A 20,270-nucleotide genomic window follows, 5' to 3' on the forward strand; every position below is an offset into this window, starting at 1 on the left:
ATGAAAGGAGTATTTTGTTAGAGATATTGGTACAAGCAATATTTATCTTTCCTCTTTAGCTTTGCAGTAAGATACGTTCATGATGATAGTTTGATCCTTTGTTAGGAAAACAATAGGGAGAGGTGTGGTCTGTGATAAATGGGAGAAACAGCCGCTACTCAGCTACGGCAAATTGCTTTCAGTTTGGCGTTGGACTCCAAGTTGCCGTATCTTTTCATTTGTCAAGAGAAGTTCAAAATCTGGAGTTTTATATGAAATATCCTAATTTTTAAATGTTGGCAACTAATAATAAAAATTTCTTATGATCCCATGCAGGTCAAGTGAAACATATCTGTCTCAGGCAGTGGCTGCTGTTTTCTAAGTTTCACAATAGAAGATTAGGGCTTTGTGACAGTGGGTGGCACTCTGACTTTTCTAGCTCTGTATCTCCAGGCCCAGCCTGCTGCCTGGCACTGTGTATGTTACACAAATAAAGAGTGAAAAACAAGTGATTTCTCCTTTCTGAATTCCTTGTTATCAGGAGTTAATTTGCACTTTGAGTAGCATGTTGTTTCCTCCTGACTCAGCCTCCAAGAGGGCAGAGATTACACACGCTGGCATCTGCCAGAGACCAGGTGATAGTAGTGCTGGAATATCTGACCAGAAATCCAAATAAACTACACACTAAGTCGGGGAGATGCTCTTTGAAAAGAAACAACATTTTTGGGTATTTTCATAAGTCAGATGGACAGGTATCTTACCCTATTATGGAAGTGCATTGGTCTTCTTCAAATGTTTGCTTTCTACTTATTAGTGCTACAAACCTGGACAAGTCATTACCCTTCCTGAGTCTCAGTCTCCTGATCTGTAAAGTGGGAATCACCACTAATAGCTCCCTCCCAGGACTGTTGTGAAGATTAAATGAGCTAATGTATATCTGACTGGTTTTGTTTAGAAGATCACATAGATGGGAACTACAGGGCTTGGTTCCCATCACTGCAGCACTCAAATGCCACTGTGCTTCTCTGTGAATGTGAAGCTGCCCTCAGGGTTATTCCTGTCATCTCTGCTCAGCTCTGCTCTGGGCCCTACAGCCTGGCCGAAAGACTGCCTGTTCTACTTCTTACACACTTTTTTTTTTTTTTAATATAGGCAGTTTCTCAATGAAATTTCAAGAATATTTGCTTTTACCTAGCATATTTTGAGTCCTGTTGTTTCTGACAGATGTTCTGATTTACTTTTTCAGATTGGTGCATTTACCACCCAATCCTATCAGTAAAGGTAGCTGTAGATTTAGTCTGTACACTAGGACCTGCATTGCCTTGACTGGAGAATTGTAAGATAAGATATACTTTATCATCAGATTTTCTCCACTCACTGTTTCTACAACTGTAGTTTTTCTTTCTTTTTTTTTTTTTGTTAATGAGACTGTAAAAATACAGGGGCTTTCCAGTTATTTGCATGTGCTCAGAATGGTAAAAGTAACTGATGGTCTAAAAATACTACGAAAAGAACCACCAGCCTGTTTTGTATACCATGAAGCAGAAGCATCAACTCTCAGATCTCCTGGTTATATGAATGGGGGGGTCACAGGTGAAAATGTCTTCTCCAGTTCTTCCCTGAAAGGGAGAACAATCCAAATTGTAACTGTTCCTTCTTTCATTTGCCAGGTGCTATGGCTGCTAATCTAAAGGTCAGCAGTTCAAATCCACCAGGCGCTCCTTGGAAATTCTATGAGGCAGTCCTACTCGGTCCTATAGGGTCTCTATGAGTCAAAATTGACTCAACAGCAAAGGGTTTGGTTTTTGGGTTTGGTCCAAGGGGCTAAGGATACAATGATAAAAATGACAGACATAGTCCCTGCCCTTATAAATTTTGAAATTGGAGGGGAGGAGTGGTGAGGAGTCAGATGTTAAATTTTTGTACAAGTAATTGTTTAATTATAGTTTTTGTGAGTGCTTCGAAAGAAAAGAATGGTGTACAACATAAGGAGAACACACAATTTAAGTCCATAATACTCTAGTGGGTAGTGTCTTTGAGAGTAACACCTTTCTTGGATTTTTTTAGGGCGATCAGTGAGGATTAGCAGGTGAAGAGAGGGAAACGGTCTTCTAGGCAAGGAGAACCATGTGTGTAAAGGCCCTGAGACAGAAAGGAGCTGCAGAAAAATATATTTAGTCCTTCATCTTATTCCAATACAGCCTTTCCTTGTAATAGGAAAAAATTAAGTTGTGTACTTTAGAGACGTAGTTGTGGGGAAGGATTATATTTTTACCACACTTTACTTGGATAAAGCACTGGACTGCTAATTAAAAGGTCAGCAGTTTGAAACCACCAGCGGCTCCACAGGAAAAAGATGTGGCAGTTTGCCTCGTAAAGATTTACAGCCTTGGAAACCCTGTGGGGTCACTATGAGTTGAAATCGACCCAATAGCAGTGGGTTATATTAAATGAACTCAAATATCACTTGTTGAACATTAAGCCCTTGGAAAATTTGAGAGAAAGGAGAAATATGGATCATAGAAATTAAGCTTCATGGCTTTAAATTGTGATCTAACCAGTTAACCAGTAACAACACCAGATAATAATTCCAACTCATGGTGACCCCATGTCTGCGGAGTAGAACTCTGTTCTATAGCATTTCCACAGCTGTCATCTCTCGGAAGCCAGGCCTTTCATTTATGATACTTCTGGGTGGGTTTGAACCACCAACCTTTCAGTTAGCAGCAGAGCACTTAACTGTTTGTGCCACCTTCTGAGTCTTAGTTTCTTTGTGTGTAAAATGAAATGATAACTCCTATTCTGAGATATTAAAATGGAAATAATAGCAGCTATTCTGAAGAAGTGTGAGGATTAAATGAGATAATTATGTAAAACACTGGATAGGCTCCATACCAAAGTTGAAGTCACATGTGTTCATATTCTATGGACAAAATATAAATAGTGCCTTCTGGAGATGTACAAAGAGGCAGCTATTATGCATTTCTTTTCTTTGTTTCCCACCCAGTAAGGATGTAGGAACAGAAAGTAAATATTAAGTGTTGATTCTATTTTTATTGATTTATTTACCAGCTTGCATTTTCTTATCAGAACAACAGATTTACATTAGAGAATAAATTATGTTATTTTGGTATGTAAGGTTCCAATGACACATTGTACAATAAGAAATGCAGTAAAGAAATGTAAAAAAAAAAAAAAAATTAAGGGAAGGGAAAGTAACATATATTGGTTCCCCAATATGTTCCAAGCACTGTGCTATTATTAAAACCTCATGAACCCCATTTTACATATGAGGACAGTGAGGCTCACCGAAAGTAAGCAATTTGCCTAACGTTACACACTCATTAAGTTCAGAGCTAAGACTGAATAGAGAAAAATGTAAAAATGTGAGAAAAATACAAAGAACAAACAAATGAATCCATGGACAAATAGAAAACCATTAAGAATCAATTCCCTCATACTAGGAGCACAATATCACAAAAGGTATCAGTATCAAAAACATCAGTATCAATGCCACAAAAGCACAAACAGAATGAATAGACCCAACTTCCAGAATTATGGCTACCATTAGCCTGCACAGTTGTGCCCTACAGACGTTTGCCTGGTAGCAGAGATACTAAGACTACCCCTATCGGTTTGTCTCTGAGATAGGAGATGAGGCCCAAGCTGGGATTCCCACCAACTGACTTCAGTCTCTACCCACTCTATCAGCTTCTTTACTCCCTGAGAGTCATTGAGGAGACTGTAAACCAAAGTCACAGAGGCCACTAAGAAAAAAGTAGTTCTCCACTGAGAAAGAGGAGAATCATGGGAACTTCCACTCATTCTAAGAAGTGGAACAGAATCAAGCAGAATGGGTCATTATTAACAAGAAAAAATAAGACTACAAAGCTGATCTGTGGGAGGGTTTTAAAACTGTAGAAATTTATCAAAATTTATCAAACAAATGACAATGCATTATTTTCTTTTTCTCGAACTTTGTCAATAAATCTTTAAAAATAAAATTTACCTAATACTTAAGCAACGTTGATTGATCATATAATTGTTGATAAAGATGAAGACAACTTGGATGTAAAAATACCTTTTGTCTAGTGTCAATTTATTTATGAGAGTAACAATTAGAGAAAATGTTAAAAATCAGGTTATGGTGTTCAAAATATGCCCAAAGTCTACAGAATTCAATCACTATAGAAAATTTCATATGTCTTAACATGACATCATCATGAAACTATAATGTTAGTTTGTTCATTTATTCTTTCATTCATTCATTCTTCCAACAACTATCTGTTGAGTGCCTACCATGTACATGCATGAGCCGGGTGCTGACAATACAAAGAAGAATAGGGCACGGTGTCTTTTCCTGGGAATTTGCAAGATGGGGGAAGATGGGGCCAAGTAAAAACAGTAACTGAGGCTCCAGAGTAGAATCATATGATCACAGAGGGAATGAATGACCAGATCTGAATGCTTAAAACTTTACTTTCAATGAACTAGGGTGCGGAATGATGAGAGATTGAAGGGAAAGGGAAGTCATGGTAGCCAGTTAGGAATTCAGACAATAAACAGGAAAAACTAAAGGAAGCTCCTAACATTGGGAGGGTTGGGGGATTAGAGTTAGAAGCTACAGAGTGTAGAATTCTGTCAGATGTGGGGAGAAGTAGTGAGAACGTAGGAGTTGGCTCCATGTCTCTACTTGATTGGTTGTTTGGTGATATTACCATTACCAGTTGCTGTTGAGTTGATTCCAACTCATGGTGACCCCATGTGTGTCACAGCAGAGCTGTGCTCCATAGGGTTTTCAATGGCTGATTTTTTGGAAGTAGATCACCAGGCCTTTCTTCCAAGTTACCTCTGGATGTTACTACTGTTGTTGTTGTTACTGTTCGTGGTATTTATATAATGTCAAATGAAATTAAAACTCTATGTTATTAAAATATAATCTAAATCTCTTAGATGTTTTGTGGAGGGAAGGCATTTTTTAGCTGCATTTTTACAATTTATTCATATTGATCCATGGAATAATGTTGTGTCATGTACCCACTCCTCACTTGTTGACATGGTGAGTTTTCAAAGACCAGGTATTTATGCAAAAATCAGCATTATGTGAAAATGGAGAATGACCACATTAGATCACAAAATGGAGGATGACTACGTCATTACATGACTACCAGATTACATATTATATAACTGCCAAAATATATAATTACCTAACTGCCAAATTAAATCATTACATAACTGCCAAACCACTAAGAATCATGGCCCAGCCAAGTTGGCACATCATAGCCAGCATTACTCTCACCTCACACTTTGGCATTTGTTACTGCCAGACTTCTGTTGTTAATGTGCAAAAAAGTTGAGTAGTAGATTTTTTACTGTTGTCATAAATGCAAAACGTCGGATAACGAGATAGTCAATAAGTGAGGAGGAGGTATATTTGGTGTGATTGGTTGTTTTTAGATTTCTGCATGTGCCTTAAGCATGGAATTAAAAGATACATAGTTAAAAATAAGGCCAGCAAAAGGATGTGTCAGTCAATCTTAGGCATGGCCTTTAAATGTTATCCCTTATCTTTCTTACTTGATCTCAGGGAACCATCTCCTGAAACTTAAATTAGAAATTCAAAATATACCTGTGACCTGGGTAAAGAAAAGCCAATTCTCCATTCAATCTTTGCAATATTCTGTAGGAAAAATCAACGACAGCCGACACTGAGAGGCAGGATTCAAAATTATATACTCAGTAATGACTTTTTTCCTAAGGGATTCAAAGTATTACTGGGCAAGTCATGTTTGTAACTAACTTCTTTACACAGTAGAATGGTTGTTGTTGTATGCTATTGAGTCAATTCTGACTTAGAGTGACCCTGTAGGACAGAGTAGAACTGCCCCATAGGGTTTCCTAGGTTGTAATCTTTTTGTGTGTGTGTGCTTTGGGAGAAAGTTTACAGCTCGAGTTAATTTCTCATACAAAAATTTATACACATTTTGTTATGTGACATTAGTTGCAATCCCTGTAATGTGACAGCACACTCCCCCTTTACGCCCTGGGTTTCCCATGTCCATTCAACCAGTTCCTGTCCCTTCCTGCCTTCTCATCCTGCCTCCAGACAGGAGCCGCCCATTTGGTCTCATGTATCTGCTTGAACTAACAAGCATGATCTTCATGAGTATTATTTACTGTTTTATAGCCCAGTCTAATCTTTGTCTGAAACATGGGCTTCGGGGATGTTTTAGTTCTGGTTTCAGAGCGTCCGGGGGCCATGGCTTCGAGGGTTCCTTCGGTCTCAGTCAGACCGTTAAGTCTGATCTTTTTATGTGAATTTGAGTTCTGTTACACACTTTTCTCCCGCTCCGTCAGGGACTCTCTGTTGTATTCCCTGTCAGGGCAGTCATTGGTGGTAGCCAGGCACCATCTAGTTCTTCTGGTCTCAGGCTAATGGAGTCTCTGGTTTATGTGGCTCTTTTATCTCTTGGGCTAATATTTTCCTTGTGTTTTTGGTGTTCTTCAATCTCCTTTGCTCCAAGTGGGTTAGGACGAATTGATGCATCTTAGATAGCCATTCACCAAAGTGGGATGAAAAGCATTTTCTTAATAAATTTTATTATGCCGATTGGCCTAGATGTATGCCAAAACCGTGGTCCCTAGACCCCAGCCCCAGCTACTCTGTCCCTCAAAGTGTTTGGTTGTGTTCAGGAAACTTCTTAGCTTTTGTTTTATTCTAGTTGTGCTTTGTTGTCCTTCCCTTCACCTAGCTTGTAATCTTTACAGGAGCAGATCACCAGGTGTTTTCCCCTATAAAGCTGCTGGTGGATTTGAACTGCCCACCTTTCAGTTAAGCTGCTTAACCATTGTACTACTAGGGCTCCTTAAGTGGGATGGAGGGAGGGAGATATCATCTAATTTTTATAGATGGGGAAATACAGTAAATTAGCAACATGCCCACATTAGAGAGTAACTGTCCATCTGAGCTGACTGGCCAAGAGGGAAAAAAAATTCAGGCTGGGATTCACAAGTTTACCACTTGCAAGACTTTGGTCTTGCGTGAATCTCAGTTTCTTCTTTTGTAAACCAGAAAGCGGTGTGTGTGATGTTATACTTGCCTTGCTCAGGCTACACAACGGGGTGTTTGTGAGAATCTACCAAGAAATGTATATAAAGTACTTTGCAAACTCAGTAAATTATTACAGAAAAGTCAAGCATTTTCTTACAGCCTATTGCACAGTATAGGCATTAAACAATTGTTGATTAACTTAAGAGTTCTCATTTTGTATTTTCCAGGACTCTCAATCATTTTTTTTTGGGGGGGGGTTGTCAATCATATATAGAGCTACATCTCCAGGGGCACATTTACAAACAATTTTTTCAGGCAGGAGCCAACTTAAAGCCTGCTATGGATTGAGCTATGTCCCCCAAAATATGTGTTGGAATCCTAATCTAACATCCACATATGTGGATGTGATCCCATTTGGAAATAAAATTTTCTTTGTCATGGTAGTGAGGTCATATCAGTGTAGGGTTTATCTTAAACCTAATCATTTTTGAGATATAATAAGAGCAGATGAGGCACAGAGACAAGATGGATGATACATGGAGATCTCCAAGGAATCAAGAAATGCAGGAGCTAAAGAAGATGAAACAAGAATTTTCCCCCAGGGCCAACAGAGAGAGAGAGAGCCTTCCCCAAATAAATTTATGCTCGTTAAAGCCACCCACTTGTAATATTTCTGTTACAGCAGCACTAAAAAACTAAGACAAAGTCCTTGGGGCAAAAGGACTCACCCCTTCAAAAACTTAAGCACACATTTAGGCAGCTACACTCAAATCATAGGGCTCTAATCCAAATGACGTATGTGCTTCATAAAGTGCCCATTGGACTCTAATCTCCTCTGTTCTCATATTTCAGAGATTATCTCTTTCAGGCTTTTTGCACAGCTCAAGGTTTCATTCCCCAGTGGCCAAGTGGAATGAATGTATATCTTATGCACTGAGCTTTCACCTTAGCTGTGGGGGGAAAGAAAGCATCTTGGCTTTAAACAGAAATTGGCTTGATGTTTGGTGCACTCATATATAGGCACTGTACTATCCTGATGAACCATTGGACTGACACCCCAGAATCAGGTTAACACTTGGTTCCTTATTCTCAAGGCTCCACCATTCCTTATATCTAGAATCATAGAAGATTAGAACTGGAAGCCTCAGAAATGAACACAAAACCCTAACCAAAAAGCCACAGTCAGGGTTGGTTAGCTAGGAAACATAGCTATGTAACTGCCAAAGCAGAGCTAAAAGCAGCAGCTCCCATTTAGGATCTTTGTCACTACACTTTGCTATACAACACTGCATTTGCTAAATATGGTGTGTGATGGCTTCTAACTTTTCCTTCAATACTTCTGTGAGGAAGAGAGAGAGGAAGGAGAAAAGAGAGAGAGAGATTTTGATTGAATTGGAATCCTAGTTCTTACCTTTTGTTTCTAGATCTCATATTTTTCATATGTAGCCTCAAAACTTCATTTGAAATCCTTCAAGACTTCTTTAAATATTTGTGTAGCATTATTTTGCTTGCTGCATGTATAACTCAAAATAATTTTCCTATATCATCATTACCTTTTCTCTAGATGAGAAATTACCCCAATGTAGGCACCTGTTCTGGAAGTTACTCTAAACATCAGCCTGGGCACAGATGCTGGAAACCAAGGTTCCATGTTGAAACCGGTTTTCAGACATCACATGTGTCTGTGGCTTTGCAGTCTGATTGGGCTGCAACTCTGGTCACTTATTCATGGAAACATATTTACATGTGCAAATGATTAATAAATGCAGGTGCTTGAATTATTGTGAGTTTTTTTTTTCCAACAGAGAAGGTATATGTGTTTACAATTTGTCACACAAATTTGACCTCAAGAGATTCATGCTTCTGTGTATTGGCCACTTCTGCTTCACACTAAGGGCACAGCAGGCATGACTGCCTACTCTTAGGGGTTCTCTTCTTTGGTAAACAGTTTGCAAGAAGCCCTAGGAACCACACTGCTATTCCAATGCAGCAGTTCTAGGAGATACAGGCTTTCAGGGTTTAAAAGGGGTTATTGCTTTCATTTTTCATGGCCATAAAATGAAAATAGTCAATTCATTATTGAGGAATCAAGTTTCAGATGCTCCAGTGTTATATACCCAAACAAGGAAGTTGTGCATTCACTTGTTTAAGCAATGGTAAGATAATTTGGTTATTCTTCCCCTTCTCCCACCCCCAAAGAAGCAACCAGTCATGAATGTTCTCTTCCACACACCTGTTGTATCTAAAATTGCTAGGACCTGGAGACCAGCTACATGTGTGTAGGTATGCCAAAATATGAGTAGTAGGTGAATTTCCTCTATCTGACCTACATCATTCCTGAACACAGCATTCAATCCATCTCTTGAACTCCTAAATATGCCAAGCATTATGAGAAGTGCTAGGTGGGTAGTATGTAAGGAGGGTAAACAGAATAGCTCTAATGAAAAGTGATACCTCCTATAGTTAAGGAAAGCATAAAGTACAAGGGCAAACACATGACAGATTACTGTTTTGGAGGCAAACAGAGAATGATCCAGAAAGATAGAGGTTATTGAATTTGAGTTAACTACCTGTTGTTGTTGTTACTGGCTGCTGTCAAGTCAGCCTCAGACTCATGGTGACTGCATGTACAATGGAACACTGTGATCCATAGGGTTTTCATTGACTGATTTTTAGGAAGTAGATTGTGAGGTCTTTCTTTCTTGTCTGTCTCAGTCTGGAAGCTCTGCTGAAACCTGTTCAATATTGTAGCAACATGCAAGCCTCCACTGACAGACTTGCGGTGCCTGCACTTGAAGTGAATTGGCCGGGAATCAAATCCAAGTCTTCCTCATGTGAGAATTCTATGACTGCTACCCATGTGGATGCGTGGAAAAGGAATTTTCGAGACAAAAGAGAAGATGCAAAGGCCAGGAAGCTGAAGACAGCATTTGGTGGTAGAAAATACAATAAGTCCAATATTCCTCAGAGGCAAGTGTGATGTGAGAATGGTTGATGGCAAACAAGGCTAACTAATGGTCAGAGACCAGTTTCTGAAGGGCCTCAAATGCCAGGCTGGGAACTCTATTGCAATGGTATTGGGAGGATGGCAGTGGAGGAGATCATAGAAGAGGTACTTGTATTACTCCAACCTCCAACTAAATCATTGCAGTGGGAATAAAGAGAAGCAGTGAGTTGAGGACATATAAAAGGAGGCGATTAATTAGATGAAGGTGTTGGGGGTGGGGCACTAAGGACAAGTCTCCAGGATCCTTTCTAAGAACTCCAGAAGTGAAAGCTGTATGCGTGAGGCTGGGCCCCTCCAGAACCAAAGGGGACCTTCTTAGTCCTGAGTCTCAGGTCACGCAGTTTATTTGCATGGGGTTCTTCTCCCCTCATCCTTTGAGCTTTCTTCTCATCTACTGACCCTGAACTCAATTTTGCCCTATAGTTAATTTCTGTCACAGATCTCCCTGTTTCCCCTGGAGGGTGAAGCCAGAAGAGTTATTACTACAAACTCGGCCCCTCAGAACTCACCGTGAGCAGGTTGATCAGATCCATGTTGGGCTCTAAGTGGTGAGAAGCATTCTGCAGGGAGACCAGTTCACTCAAGGTAACAGAAAGCTGGTGCATTTTCACAATGTTCACTTTGTTCTCCTCTGTCCAGTCTGGGAAAATGACATGGACTGCTATCAAGTCTTTCAAGTGTACTCCAAGGATGGGGATTTTGAAGCCATCGCAGTCTGCAAAGGCCTTGCGGTAGTTGCAGTAATTGCCGTTGGAAGAAACCAGCTCTGTCATTTCATTCCAGTTCTGGGAACAAATGCAAAAGTAGAGCTTTCAAACTGCTGTCCTTTATTCCCACCCATCCCCAGGCCCTGCAATTGTGTGGCTAGGAAATTCCTCATCTATTGAGAGAAGTATCCATTGCACTAAACTTGTTGCATGAATATATTATCCAGGAAAAAAAAGAAAAACGTACTAGGCCTCGCTATGTGAGATGAACAGCCTGTTCCATTCCACGGCAAAATGAAAATTGCCTATGCCTCTGTCTACCTACTAGGGATGCTGGGATGTCAAATGGCATCGTGTATATTTAAGTATTTTGTGATTCACAGAAATATTACAGTCCAGAAATTCTAGCATGTATCATATTTAAGTTTCCTAGTTGTTCCAAGAAAATTACATGCAAGATATTACTTGAAGGTAAATCTGGGACAGTATGGGGTGGGGAAAGTTGCACTGATGTGTTAGACAACCGGAGTTTTGGACCCTGCTGCTAAGTAGAAGGGTGATCCTGAGTGAGTCACTTTACTTTTTTTCACCTCTATTTCCATTTCTGTAAGGAAGGAGAGTTCAAATAAGTAACTGCTAAAGACATACTGGCCTTTCCAATGCTCTATGAACCTCTGCCAGATTCTTATTCTTTACGACTTTTAAAAATTTGTGTTTGTTTTTTACTTGAAATTCAGTAAAAAGCTAAAAGAAAATATAACACATAATGAACCCCATTATACTTGAAATGAGTGCAGTGTTTGAGGTCAGACAGTGGGCTTCTGTGGCTTACTTCCTCTTGTTTATATAGATGGGTGATTGTTGGCCATCTAACAGCAACCAGACCTTCCTAACAGACCCCGATTTTGATCAGTCTACCCTTCCCTAAAGCAATCCTATGACTCAGAGCAGGGAGCTGTTCTATCCACAGGTCCAAAGACTCTGATTTCCCATCATTGTCATCCCATCCCTCTGGCTTGTGATTGGCTCAGGAACATCAGGTTTAGCCAATCAGTACACTGTATTCCTATGGCAACTGCTGTTTCTGGGGTGGGCATGTGACCTAAAGTGGCTCAATATGTCTAAAAAGAAAGTTATTAATTCCATGGCAGGTGAAGATGATGACAGGGAGTGGGAGGAGCTTTCCTTATCTCCAACTTTCATGGACAAAGGAACATAAGATTTTCCAGTTACCGCAGAACGACACCATCAGGAGAGAAGCCAGTCTGAGGAAAAAGACTCAAAAACATGATACTCAAAAGAAGGCAAACAACTGAGCCAGAGCTCTGATCACACCATGCCTGGAGTTCTGCTTCTTCTAGATTTCCAGATATATGAGATGATACATTTCCTTATTTAAAAAAATTGATTTTGAGATGAGTTTTCTTTAACTTGCAGCTAAAAGTGTCCTTACTGATATATTGAAATATACTCTTAGAAAAAAATCTTTTCATAAGGATGAAATACTCCTTTTTTGCTCAATAGGGAAAAAATTATTGTGGTCTAAAAATAAATACAGCAGAAAAACTAAGTTTGGGAAATCATCTTTACCTAAAATATGGAGCCCTGGTACACAATGGCTAAAGCACTCAGCCACTAACAAAAAGGTCAGTGGTTAGAACCCACCAGATGTGGCCTGACACATAAAAAACCAAAAAACCAAACCCACTGCCTTCGAGTCAGTTCTGGCTCATAGTGACCCTATAGGACACAGTAGAACTGCCCTGTAGAGTTTCAAGGAGAAGGTGGTGGATTCGAACTGACAATCTTTTAGTTTGTAGATGTAGCCCTTAACCACTACACCACCAGGGTTTCCACCTAACACATAATAAGTACTAAATAAATATTTGTTGAATATTTACAACTACAGTATGTTAACAGGATGTCAAGGCTCTCTTGTTGGGGTCCTTACCACCTCTGACCTATTTTTCCAAGTGGACTTGGCTGATCCGAATATCCCCTTCCTACTTTGCCCCCATGTGTAACCTACCATTGGCCTAGGAGGAAAACTTTCCCGTTCTGAATAGTGTTTATCAAGAGTATACTAAACCTAAACAGTTTACGAATGAAGTTTTTACTTGGAATTAGGATAAGATCCACTGTACCTTTGTAACTTCTGAAGAAAGATGAGAGTGGGTCTCTTTGAGGCGTGAAATGGAACTATGACTTAGGCCGCCCACCACTGCCATCAAGGTGTTAAAATTTTTGAGCTGAAGGAGCTTCTGCAATAAAAATGTTAACATAAATATTTTGTAAGGATTTTGGGATTATTCTAAACTTTCTGTGCATGTAAAATTTTAATGACAATCTAAAAATAATATTAATTTAAAATGTAGCACAAGTGGACGCCATTAGAAAAATATAACAATTATTTCACAGAAAAGTAGGGCAACCTTAAATGCTTCTAACTATTGCTTTTTAAAAGCAATCTTCTTGCATGAGAGCAGTCTGATTTGTTCATTAGGCACCTAATGAGTGGTTTAATTGCCTGATGTCCTTATATTTGAACGCCTAACTTCCTCAATGCTTTTCTCTACAGAGTGAATGAACAGCTACAACAATCCTTTTAGAACTCTGGTCCTGATTGCCAGACATACCTTTGCAACATTGATAAACTTCGTGATGACCTCTGCCCTCTGCTGGGGTGTTGGTTTGCTAAGAACCATCAACTGGACCCACTTAGAGATTCCATTAAATAAAGCAATAGATCTCTCCAAGGTTGGGTTATTCTCTAGGCAGCCATGGATGACGTAACTTTGGTAATCGGTGAACTGGTAAAGGAAAAGTCAGAGATTCTGAATTATAACAGAGCCTTTAAAAAAATAGAATTTTGCATAGAAATTAAAATGCTGCATAGAAGACAAGAGATACTGTTTTAAAGCAAAATAAGTATTTCATCCATTTCACATTATAGTGACATCCTGCAATTTCGAATATACATACATCTTTAAAATGTTATTTTGTTGCATTTCATACAAACCCCCACACTCTCTTGCATATCACAGTTTGGTGGGAGGAGGAAGGGACCAGAATGGTCATACTCCAGTGAGACCCAAATCTGCTACAATATCCACCTAGGGCATTTGTTAAAATACTGATTCCTGGGGCCACCCCAGACCTAAAGGATCAGTATCTTCAGAGGAAGAGCTTAACCTGCTTCTAGGGGTTCCAATGATCAGCAAGTTTGAGAAACAATGCTATACATTAGAGAAGAGAAAATGAGCATAAATATAATGATTATAAGTCAGAGCCATTTTGTAAATCTTCTTTTCAAGAAAAAAAAAGAGGTAAGATAAAATAGCAATTGAAGTAAGGCAGCTCTTTAGTAAAACAGACACATTTTCAAAAAGTCAGCATGGATGCCACCTAATATTAGGGAGCCTACTGTCATACATATGGTGCAGGGAATTCCCTCCCATGGCCTGCCTGTGGGGAATTGCTAAGGTCTTCTCCAAGTTGGATTGCTTAGGGAAATACTCAGTATTTCAGAAATCCATGCTTCTAACCAGATGCTCTCACTTTGCAAGCAGGAATGTAATTCATTTCCTGGCACCTTTGAACAAAAGGAGGAGGGGTGACTGCTGCAGAGCTTGGTGACACAAAGAAAAGCAACTGACTGATTGTGGACCATTGTGGAAATGGGATCCCAGCAAGCAGAGAGTGAGTAGGTGACTAGGGAGGGGTAAGAGTCCATAGGAAGAAAGGAAATATTGTGGAGGAGGGAAGCTCTCAAGATGAGCAGGAAAGAAAAATTTGATTCGAGATCTCGATCCTTGGGAAAGAAACAACCCAATGCTGAGATTTTCTTCAAAGTTCACAACTTCTATTTTCAAACTACACCCATAATTAGGCATTCACCCAAATCCCAGCCTAAATAATTCTTCCCGAAAATGAAAAGGCATATAGCAAAACACCTTCACTTGGGAGAAGTCAACAGAGTGAATGGCTAAATCTCCACCAAGTATTTTGAAAGTCATGCTTTAAACATATGAAAGGAGACATTGAAAATAGTGACAGAAATATAGCTCCCGAGACATAAAATAAAGACAGGATAATATTTATCTTTGGTTAGAAGGAATTGTTCCTATGAATTAAGGGCACTTTTCCAGTGGAGCATAGTGACAGAGGCTGCCAACACTTCAGAGTATGAAAATGTAGCTCTCGGGAAAGTTGGCATGGTGGTTGTTATCCTTGGAAGAATAAATGTTAAGTTTCTTACTGAGATCCGTCTAAAAGATTTATGCTCCAGAAAAGTGAGGTGCTCAGCCAATTCAATGGGCTCCAGATGGTCAAACAGCAGACAGGCTTTTCCCTTCTTGGATACTTTTTTCCTCTGTGTGACTCTTCTCATCCAGTCATAGGAAGGACTACAAAAGAAGAGTGAGTCTGGTCAGTGTGCAGAAAGCCCATTTCACTGAATGGAAGTTATTAACCTACTGACTTTGAAATTCTTGGCTTGCTTCCAGGGGCCTGAGCAAAACACATGCCCTGCTTTTTATATTTGAAGAGAAAACCACCGCCCCATTGCGAATAGAACATAAACTTTGAGTTGTTTTTCCAGACAGAATGGGTTTACATTGATCCACCCAGAATCTCCTACTTGGTCCTCCTAGGGACCAGGAAGGTCTGGATCTTAAAGGAGAGGTCAAGGCTAGGCATATAATTGTGGGTGTTTATCAGCATTTAGGTGGTGAGTTAAGGAATGTGCAAACCACCAGAAGCTATGGTTCTCACACTTCAGTGTCATATGAATTATCTGGAAAGCTTATTATAAAGACAGAGGCCTATATCCCACCACCAGAAATTCTGATTTGTTAGGGCTGAACCTGAATAATCTGTATTTTTAAGAAACATCTTCAATGATTCCTGGATTACAGACTGTGAGTGCCTGGGACACAAGAGCGTACATTAGTTAGCAAGATGCATAATCAGACTTAAGGGTCATGAGATAATTTTTCTCTGTGCAAAGTTAGGTAGTTGATAGGAAACTCTAGTCTAATTAGCACCAAGTTCTAATAACTGAGCTAACCAGCTCCTGGTACAACTATGGTCAACATTTGTTCAATCTCAGGCCAACCTCAGAAGCACCGTGGTACAGAGCTTCTCAGGAATCTTATTAAAATACAGATGAAAACTCAGCAGGTCTGGGGTGTGATCCAACATTCTGCATTTATAATCAGCTCCCAGGTGATGTCAATGCTGCTGTTCTCTAGATCACACTGAGAAGCAAGGGCATAGGAGACATTAACTAGATTCATAAGTAGTGAGTGTCTATTATGTGCCAAATGTTTTCACATATTATCTTGTGAACTTATTGGATGCTCACAATAACGCCATGAGAAAGGTGTTATCCTTATTTTATAGATGAGAAACTGAAGCTTGGAAAGATGAGTTATCTTCAAAGTAGCTGTGCTAAAAGCTGCAAGACTTCCCTTAAAGGAGCAAATCTAAATTGTGAAATGATATGGATTAAGATCAAGTGAGGTCATCAGTAAACAAAAAAACCAAACCCGTAGCTGTCGAGTCAATCCCGACTCATAGCGACACTATAGGACAGAGCAGAACTGCCCCACAGTGTTTCCAAGGAGCGGATGGTGGATTCAAACTGCCAACCTTTCGGTTAGTAGCTGAATACTTAACCACTGTGCCACCAGGGCTCCCTCCCAAAAGCCATGAACTTGTGTTTGAAAGAAGCTTGTGACACTCTTACATGCTGGATATGTCGATGAGGCTGATGTGTTTTTCATATCCTAATTGAATAGCTACTTCCCGAAATTCCTCAGTTATACGAATCAAACCAAGATCCAAATTAAACTCTGCAGGAAACTTCAGAATCCAGTACCTGAAATACAACAAATACTTTTTGAAAGCTGGAACGTGTCAACTTGGACCTGTATGGAAATTATCACATTATTTCACAGAATACAACACCACACCCCAAATTAGAAATATCTCCCCTCCGCCCCCCACATTGAGTCTCTCTCTTCCCACATTGAATCACAGAATGAAGTCCACCACTGCCACCCTGAGCCTCTCTTTCTGTTTCTCACTAGAAGCATAAAAAAAAAAAAAAAAAACAGACGAGAAGAAATGCTTCCCCCCAGTTCATGGCAAGAAAGTGGGGAATGTAGGTGGTGAGGGAGAAGAAAATGAATAAAATGAATTCACCCTTCCTGAGAGCCGATTTCACTCCCTAAACAAGCTTACCACTGCTTGACCTCCAACCCACTAGAAAGATAAATTCTACCCCCACAACAGAAGAGGGTCAATTTCAAAAAAGTCAAAAAAAAGGAGATCTGAGTTGATCCTATTTTCCAAACTAGATCTGCGACTAGGTCTGCTGCTTGGGGAGAAGGGAGATGTCAACAATCCCAGAACCAGAAACCACAAGGCAATTAAAATTTGAAGTATATTTACCTCATGAAGTAGCAGATCTTTAATCGAAATTCATTGCACCTTTCTCCACTGGCATTTTGATACGTGCTCTGGTTAAAGAAAATGTTCTTGACCTTTGTTTCCTTTGCACCCACCTGCAACTGCTTTGCCAATTTAGATGAATTCCTAATAAAAGGGCCATACTGGGTTATGTGGACACCGAAATAGGGAGAGGAATGGACACTGATAATTTCAAAGCTGAATAAGCAAAATTTAATTTATTATTGCTCTGGGATATACTTTTTATCTGGAAGAGAGTACACTTATAAAATTAGTTTAAGCTCCCTGAGCACTTACCAACCATGAAGGTAAATTGTAATTATAAACGTACGTACTGCCAACTACAGATAATTAAAATTGATGGCATACACAAGCACCCTTTTTTCCAGAGCCCTAGGATTATAAGATGGAAAAAGATTTTGTGTTTAGGATTAATGTCTTTTATAAGTACACTAATTTCCTTAGTATCTGAAATTGTCATTTTTCAGGTCTATTAATATGAAGGTTGTGTTGTAATTTGATCTCATGTCTATTCATTCATATTCTTTTAAACAAATACTTATTGAGCTTCTGCTCTATGCCAGGTACTGTGGATATGCAGTGAACAAGGACTCCAAAGTGTTATAGATTTAATTGTGTTCCCAAAGATAGTTAAAATCTTAAACCCTGTACCTGTCAATGTGACCTGTTTGAGGAAATAGGGTCTTTCTTTGTAGATGTTATCAGTCAAGTTAATGAGGTCATACCAGAATAGGGTAGGTCCGCATTCTACATGACTGGTGTCTTATAAAAGAGGAGGACAGACACTGAAATAGGGTCACGTGCAGGGGGAAGACACCATGTAAAGATTCATCTATAAGCCAAGGAACACCAAGGAATGCTTAGGACTACCAGGAGTTGGAAAAGACAAGGAAGGATCTTCCCCTAGAGTGAACAGAGAGAGAGCATGGTCCTGACAGTGCCTGGAGTTTGGACCTCTAGTCTCCAGAACTTTGAGATGATAAATTTCTGTTTCTTATTTGTTTGCTTTGCTTTGTTTTACTCCACTTTGTGGTATTTTTTGGCAGTCCTAAGAAGCTAAGACACAAAGGGAATAAACCTTAAAGAAATGTCGACTCACAGGCACTTTTCAACTTGTGTACAATCTGTACTTTCACATGTTAGATTATGTATGTCCAAATATCCCTTTTTACTTGTGTTTGCTACATCAGTGGACATACTAAGAGTGAGAATAGCATTTGTGGATATATTCTTTGGACAATATTTGGCTCCTGGAGAGGCGTGAGGCCTAACTGAATCAATCCAGTCCATCCTTCCTTCCCTATGCCCTGCCTTCCAACAGTGGGCCCCATGGAGCCCAGGCTCTTTCTCACTTCAGGACAAAAGTCACCTTACCCTTTCTCACATGCTCTGCTACTGTGAGGTTGTAGGGGGCCTGAGAGAAGTTCAAAGTGAAGGAAGCTTGAAGCAAGCAGTAGAAGCTCCACTTGGTCCAGGCAGTGGTAGCAGGCACTGGTAACACTTGCCAGACCCTCCCCCTGGCAGGCTCCCTGTGCCCTGAAGGGCTTCTCACTCACCTGCAGTACACCTTGAGCTTAGAGAAGGCGAAGACCACAGGTACCAACAGTAGAGGTTATATAACATACCTTAGGTCTTGGAGGGGCGGTGGGAGGGAGCTCCTTATAAATGTGAGACCGTTTTTCTATTTTCAATCATTTGGCTTTCAAATACCTTTCAAGACTGCATTATGTATAAAACTGGTGGACTTGTTGTTGTTAGGTGCCGACGAGTTGGTTCCAACTCACAATGACTGTATGTACAACAGAACAAAACACTGCCCAGTCCTGTGCCACCCTCACGATTGTTGTTATGCTTGAGCCCATCGTTGCAACCACCACTGTGTCATCTCTTCTTGTTAAGGGTCTTCCTCTACTTTACCAAGCAGGATGTCCTTCTCCAGGGGCTGGTCCCTCCTGGTAACATGTCCAAAGTACGTGAGACGAAGTCTCAACGTCCTCGCTTCTAAGGAGCATTCTGGCTGTACTTCTTCCAAGACAGACTTGTTCATTCTTCTGGCAGTCCTATGGTATACTCAATATTCTTCATCAGCACCATAATTCAAAGATATCAATTTTTCTTCAATCTTCCTTATTCATTGTCCAGCTTTCATATGCATATGAGATGACTGAAAATACTATGGCTTGGATCAGATGCACCTTAGTCCTCAAAGTGACATCTTTGCTTTTTAACAGTTTTAAAAGGTCTTTTGCAGCAGATTTCCCCAATGCAATGTGTCATTTGGTTTCTTGACTGCTGCTTCCATGGCTGTTGATTGTGGATCCAAGTAAAATGAAGTCCTTGATAACTTCAATCTTTTCTCTGTTTATCTTGACATTGCTTCTCAGTCTAGTTGTGAGGATTTTTGTTTTCTTTATGTTGAGATGTAATCCATACTGAAGGCTGTGGCTTTGATCTTCATCAGTAAGTGCTTCAAGTCTTCTTCACTTTCAGCAAGCCCAAGGTTGTGTCATCTGCATATCATAGGTTGTTAGTCTTCCTCCAGTTCTGATGTTGCATTCTTCTTCATGTAGTCCAGCTTCTCAGATTTTTGCTCAGCATACAGATTTAATAAGTATGGTGAAAGGATACAACCCTGATGCACACTGTTCCTAGTTTTAAATCACGCAGTTCTTTTTAGAAAGACTGCCTCTTGGTCTATGTACAGGTTCTACACGAGCATAATTAAGTGTTCCAGGATTCCTACTCTTTGCAACGTTATCCATAATTTGTTATGATCCACACAGTCGAAGGCCTTTGTGTAGTCAATAAAACACAGGTAAACATCTTTCTGGTACTGTCTGCTTTCAGCCATGATCCATCTGACATCAGCAATGATATCCCTTGTTCCACATCCTCTTCTGAATCCAGTCTGAAGTTCTGGTAGTTCCCTGTCCATGTACTGCTGCAATCATTTTTCAATGATTTTCAACATAATTTTACTTGTGTGTGATATTAATGATATTTTTCAATAATATCCACATTCTGTAGCATC

The 20,270-nt window shown here is 39.9% G+C and overlaps 1 protein-coding gene across 1 annotated transcript in view; it reads right to left on the reverse strand.

Moving 5' to 3' along the window:
• The window catches only part of RASGRP3 (RAS guanyl releasing protein 3), a 141,329-nt gene that overhangs the window by 62,157 nt on the left and 58,902 nt on the right, over positions 1-20,270 (reverse strand). Inside the window, exons 5-10 of the mRNA XM_049870558.1 lie at positions 17,201-17,263; positions 16,494-16,625; positions 15,003-15,150; positions 13,381-13,554; positions 12,889-13,005; positions 10,547-10,822 (exon numbers count right to left, since the gene is read on the reverse strand). Coding sequence (XP_049726515.1) covers positions 10,547-10,822; positions 12,889-13,005; positions 13,381-13,554; positions 15,003-15,150; positions 16,494-16,625; positions 17,201-17,263 — 910 coding nt within the window. The remainder of the gene's footprint in view (positions 1-10,546; positions 10,823-12,888; positions 13,006-13,380; positions 13,555-15,002; positions 15,151-16,493; positions 16,626-17,200; positions 17,264-20,270) is intronic.

Source organism: Elephas maximus, chromosome 26, assembly GCF_024166365.1.
Source record: "Elephas maximus indicus isolate mEleMax1 chromosome 26, mEleMax1 primary haplotype, whole genome shotgun sequence".
In the NCBI taxonomy this organism is placed as follows: Eukaryota; Metazoa; Chordata; class Mammalia; order Proboscidea; family Elephantidae; genus Elephas; species Elephas maximus.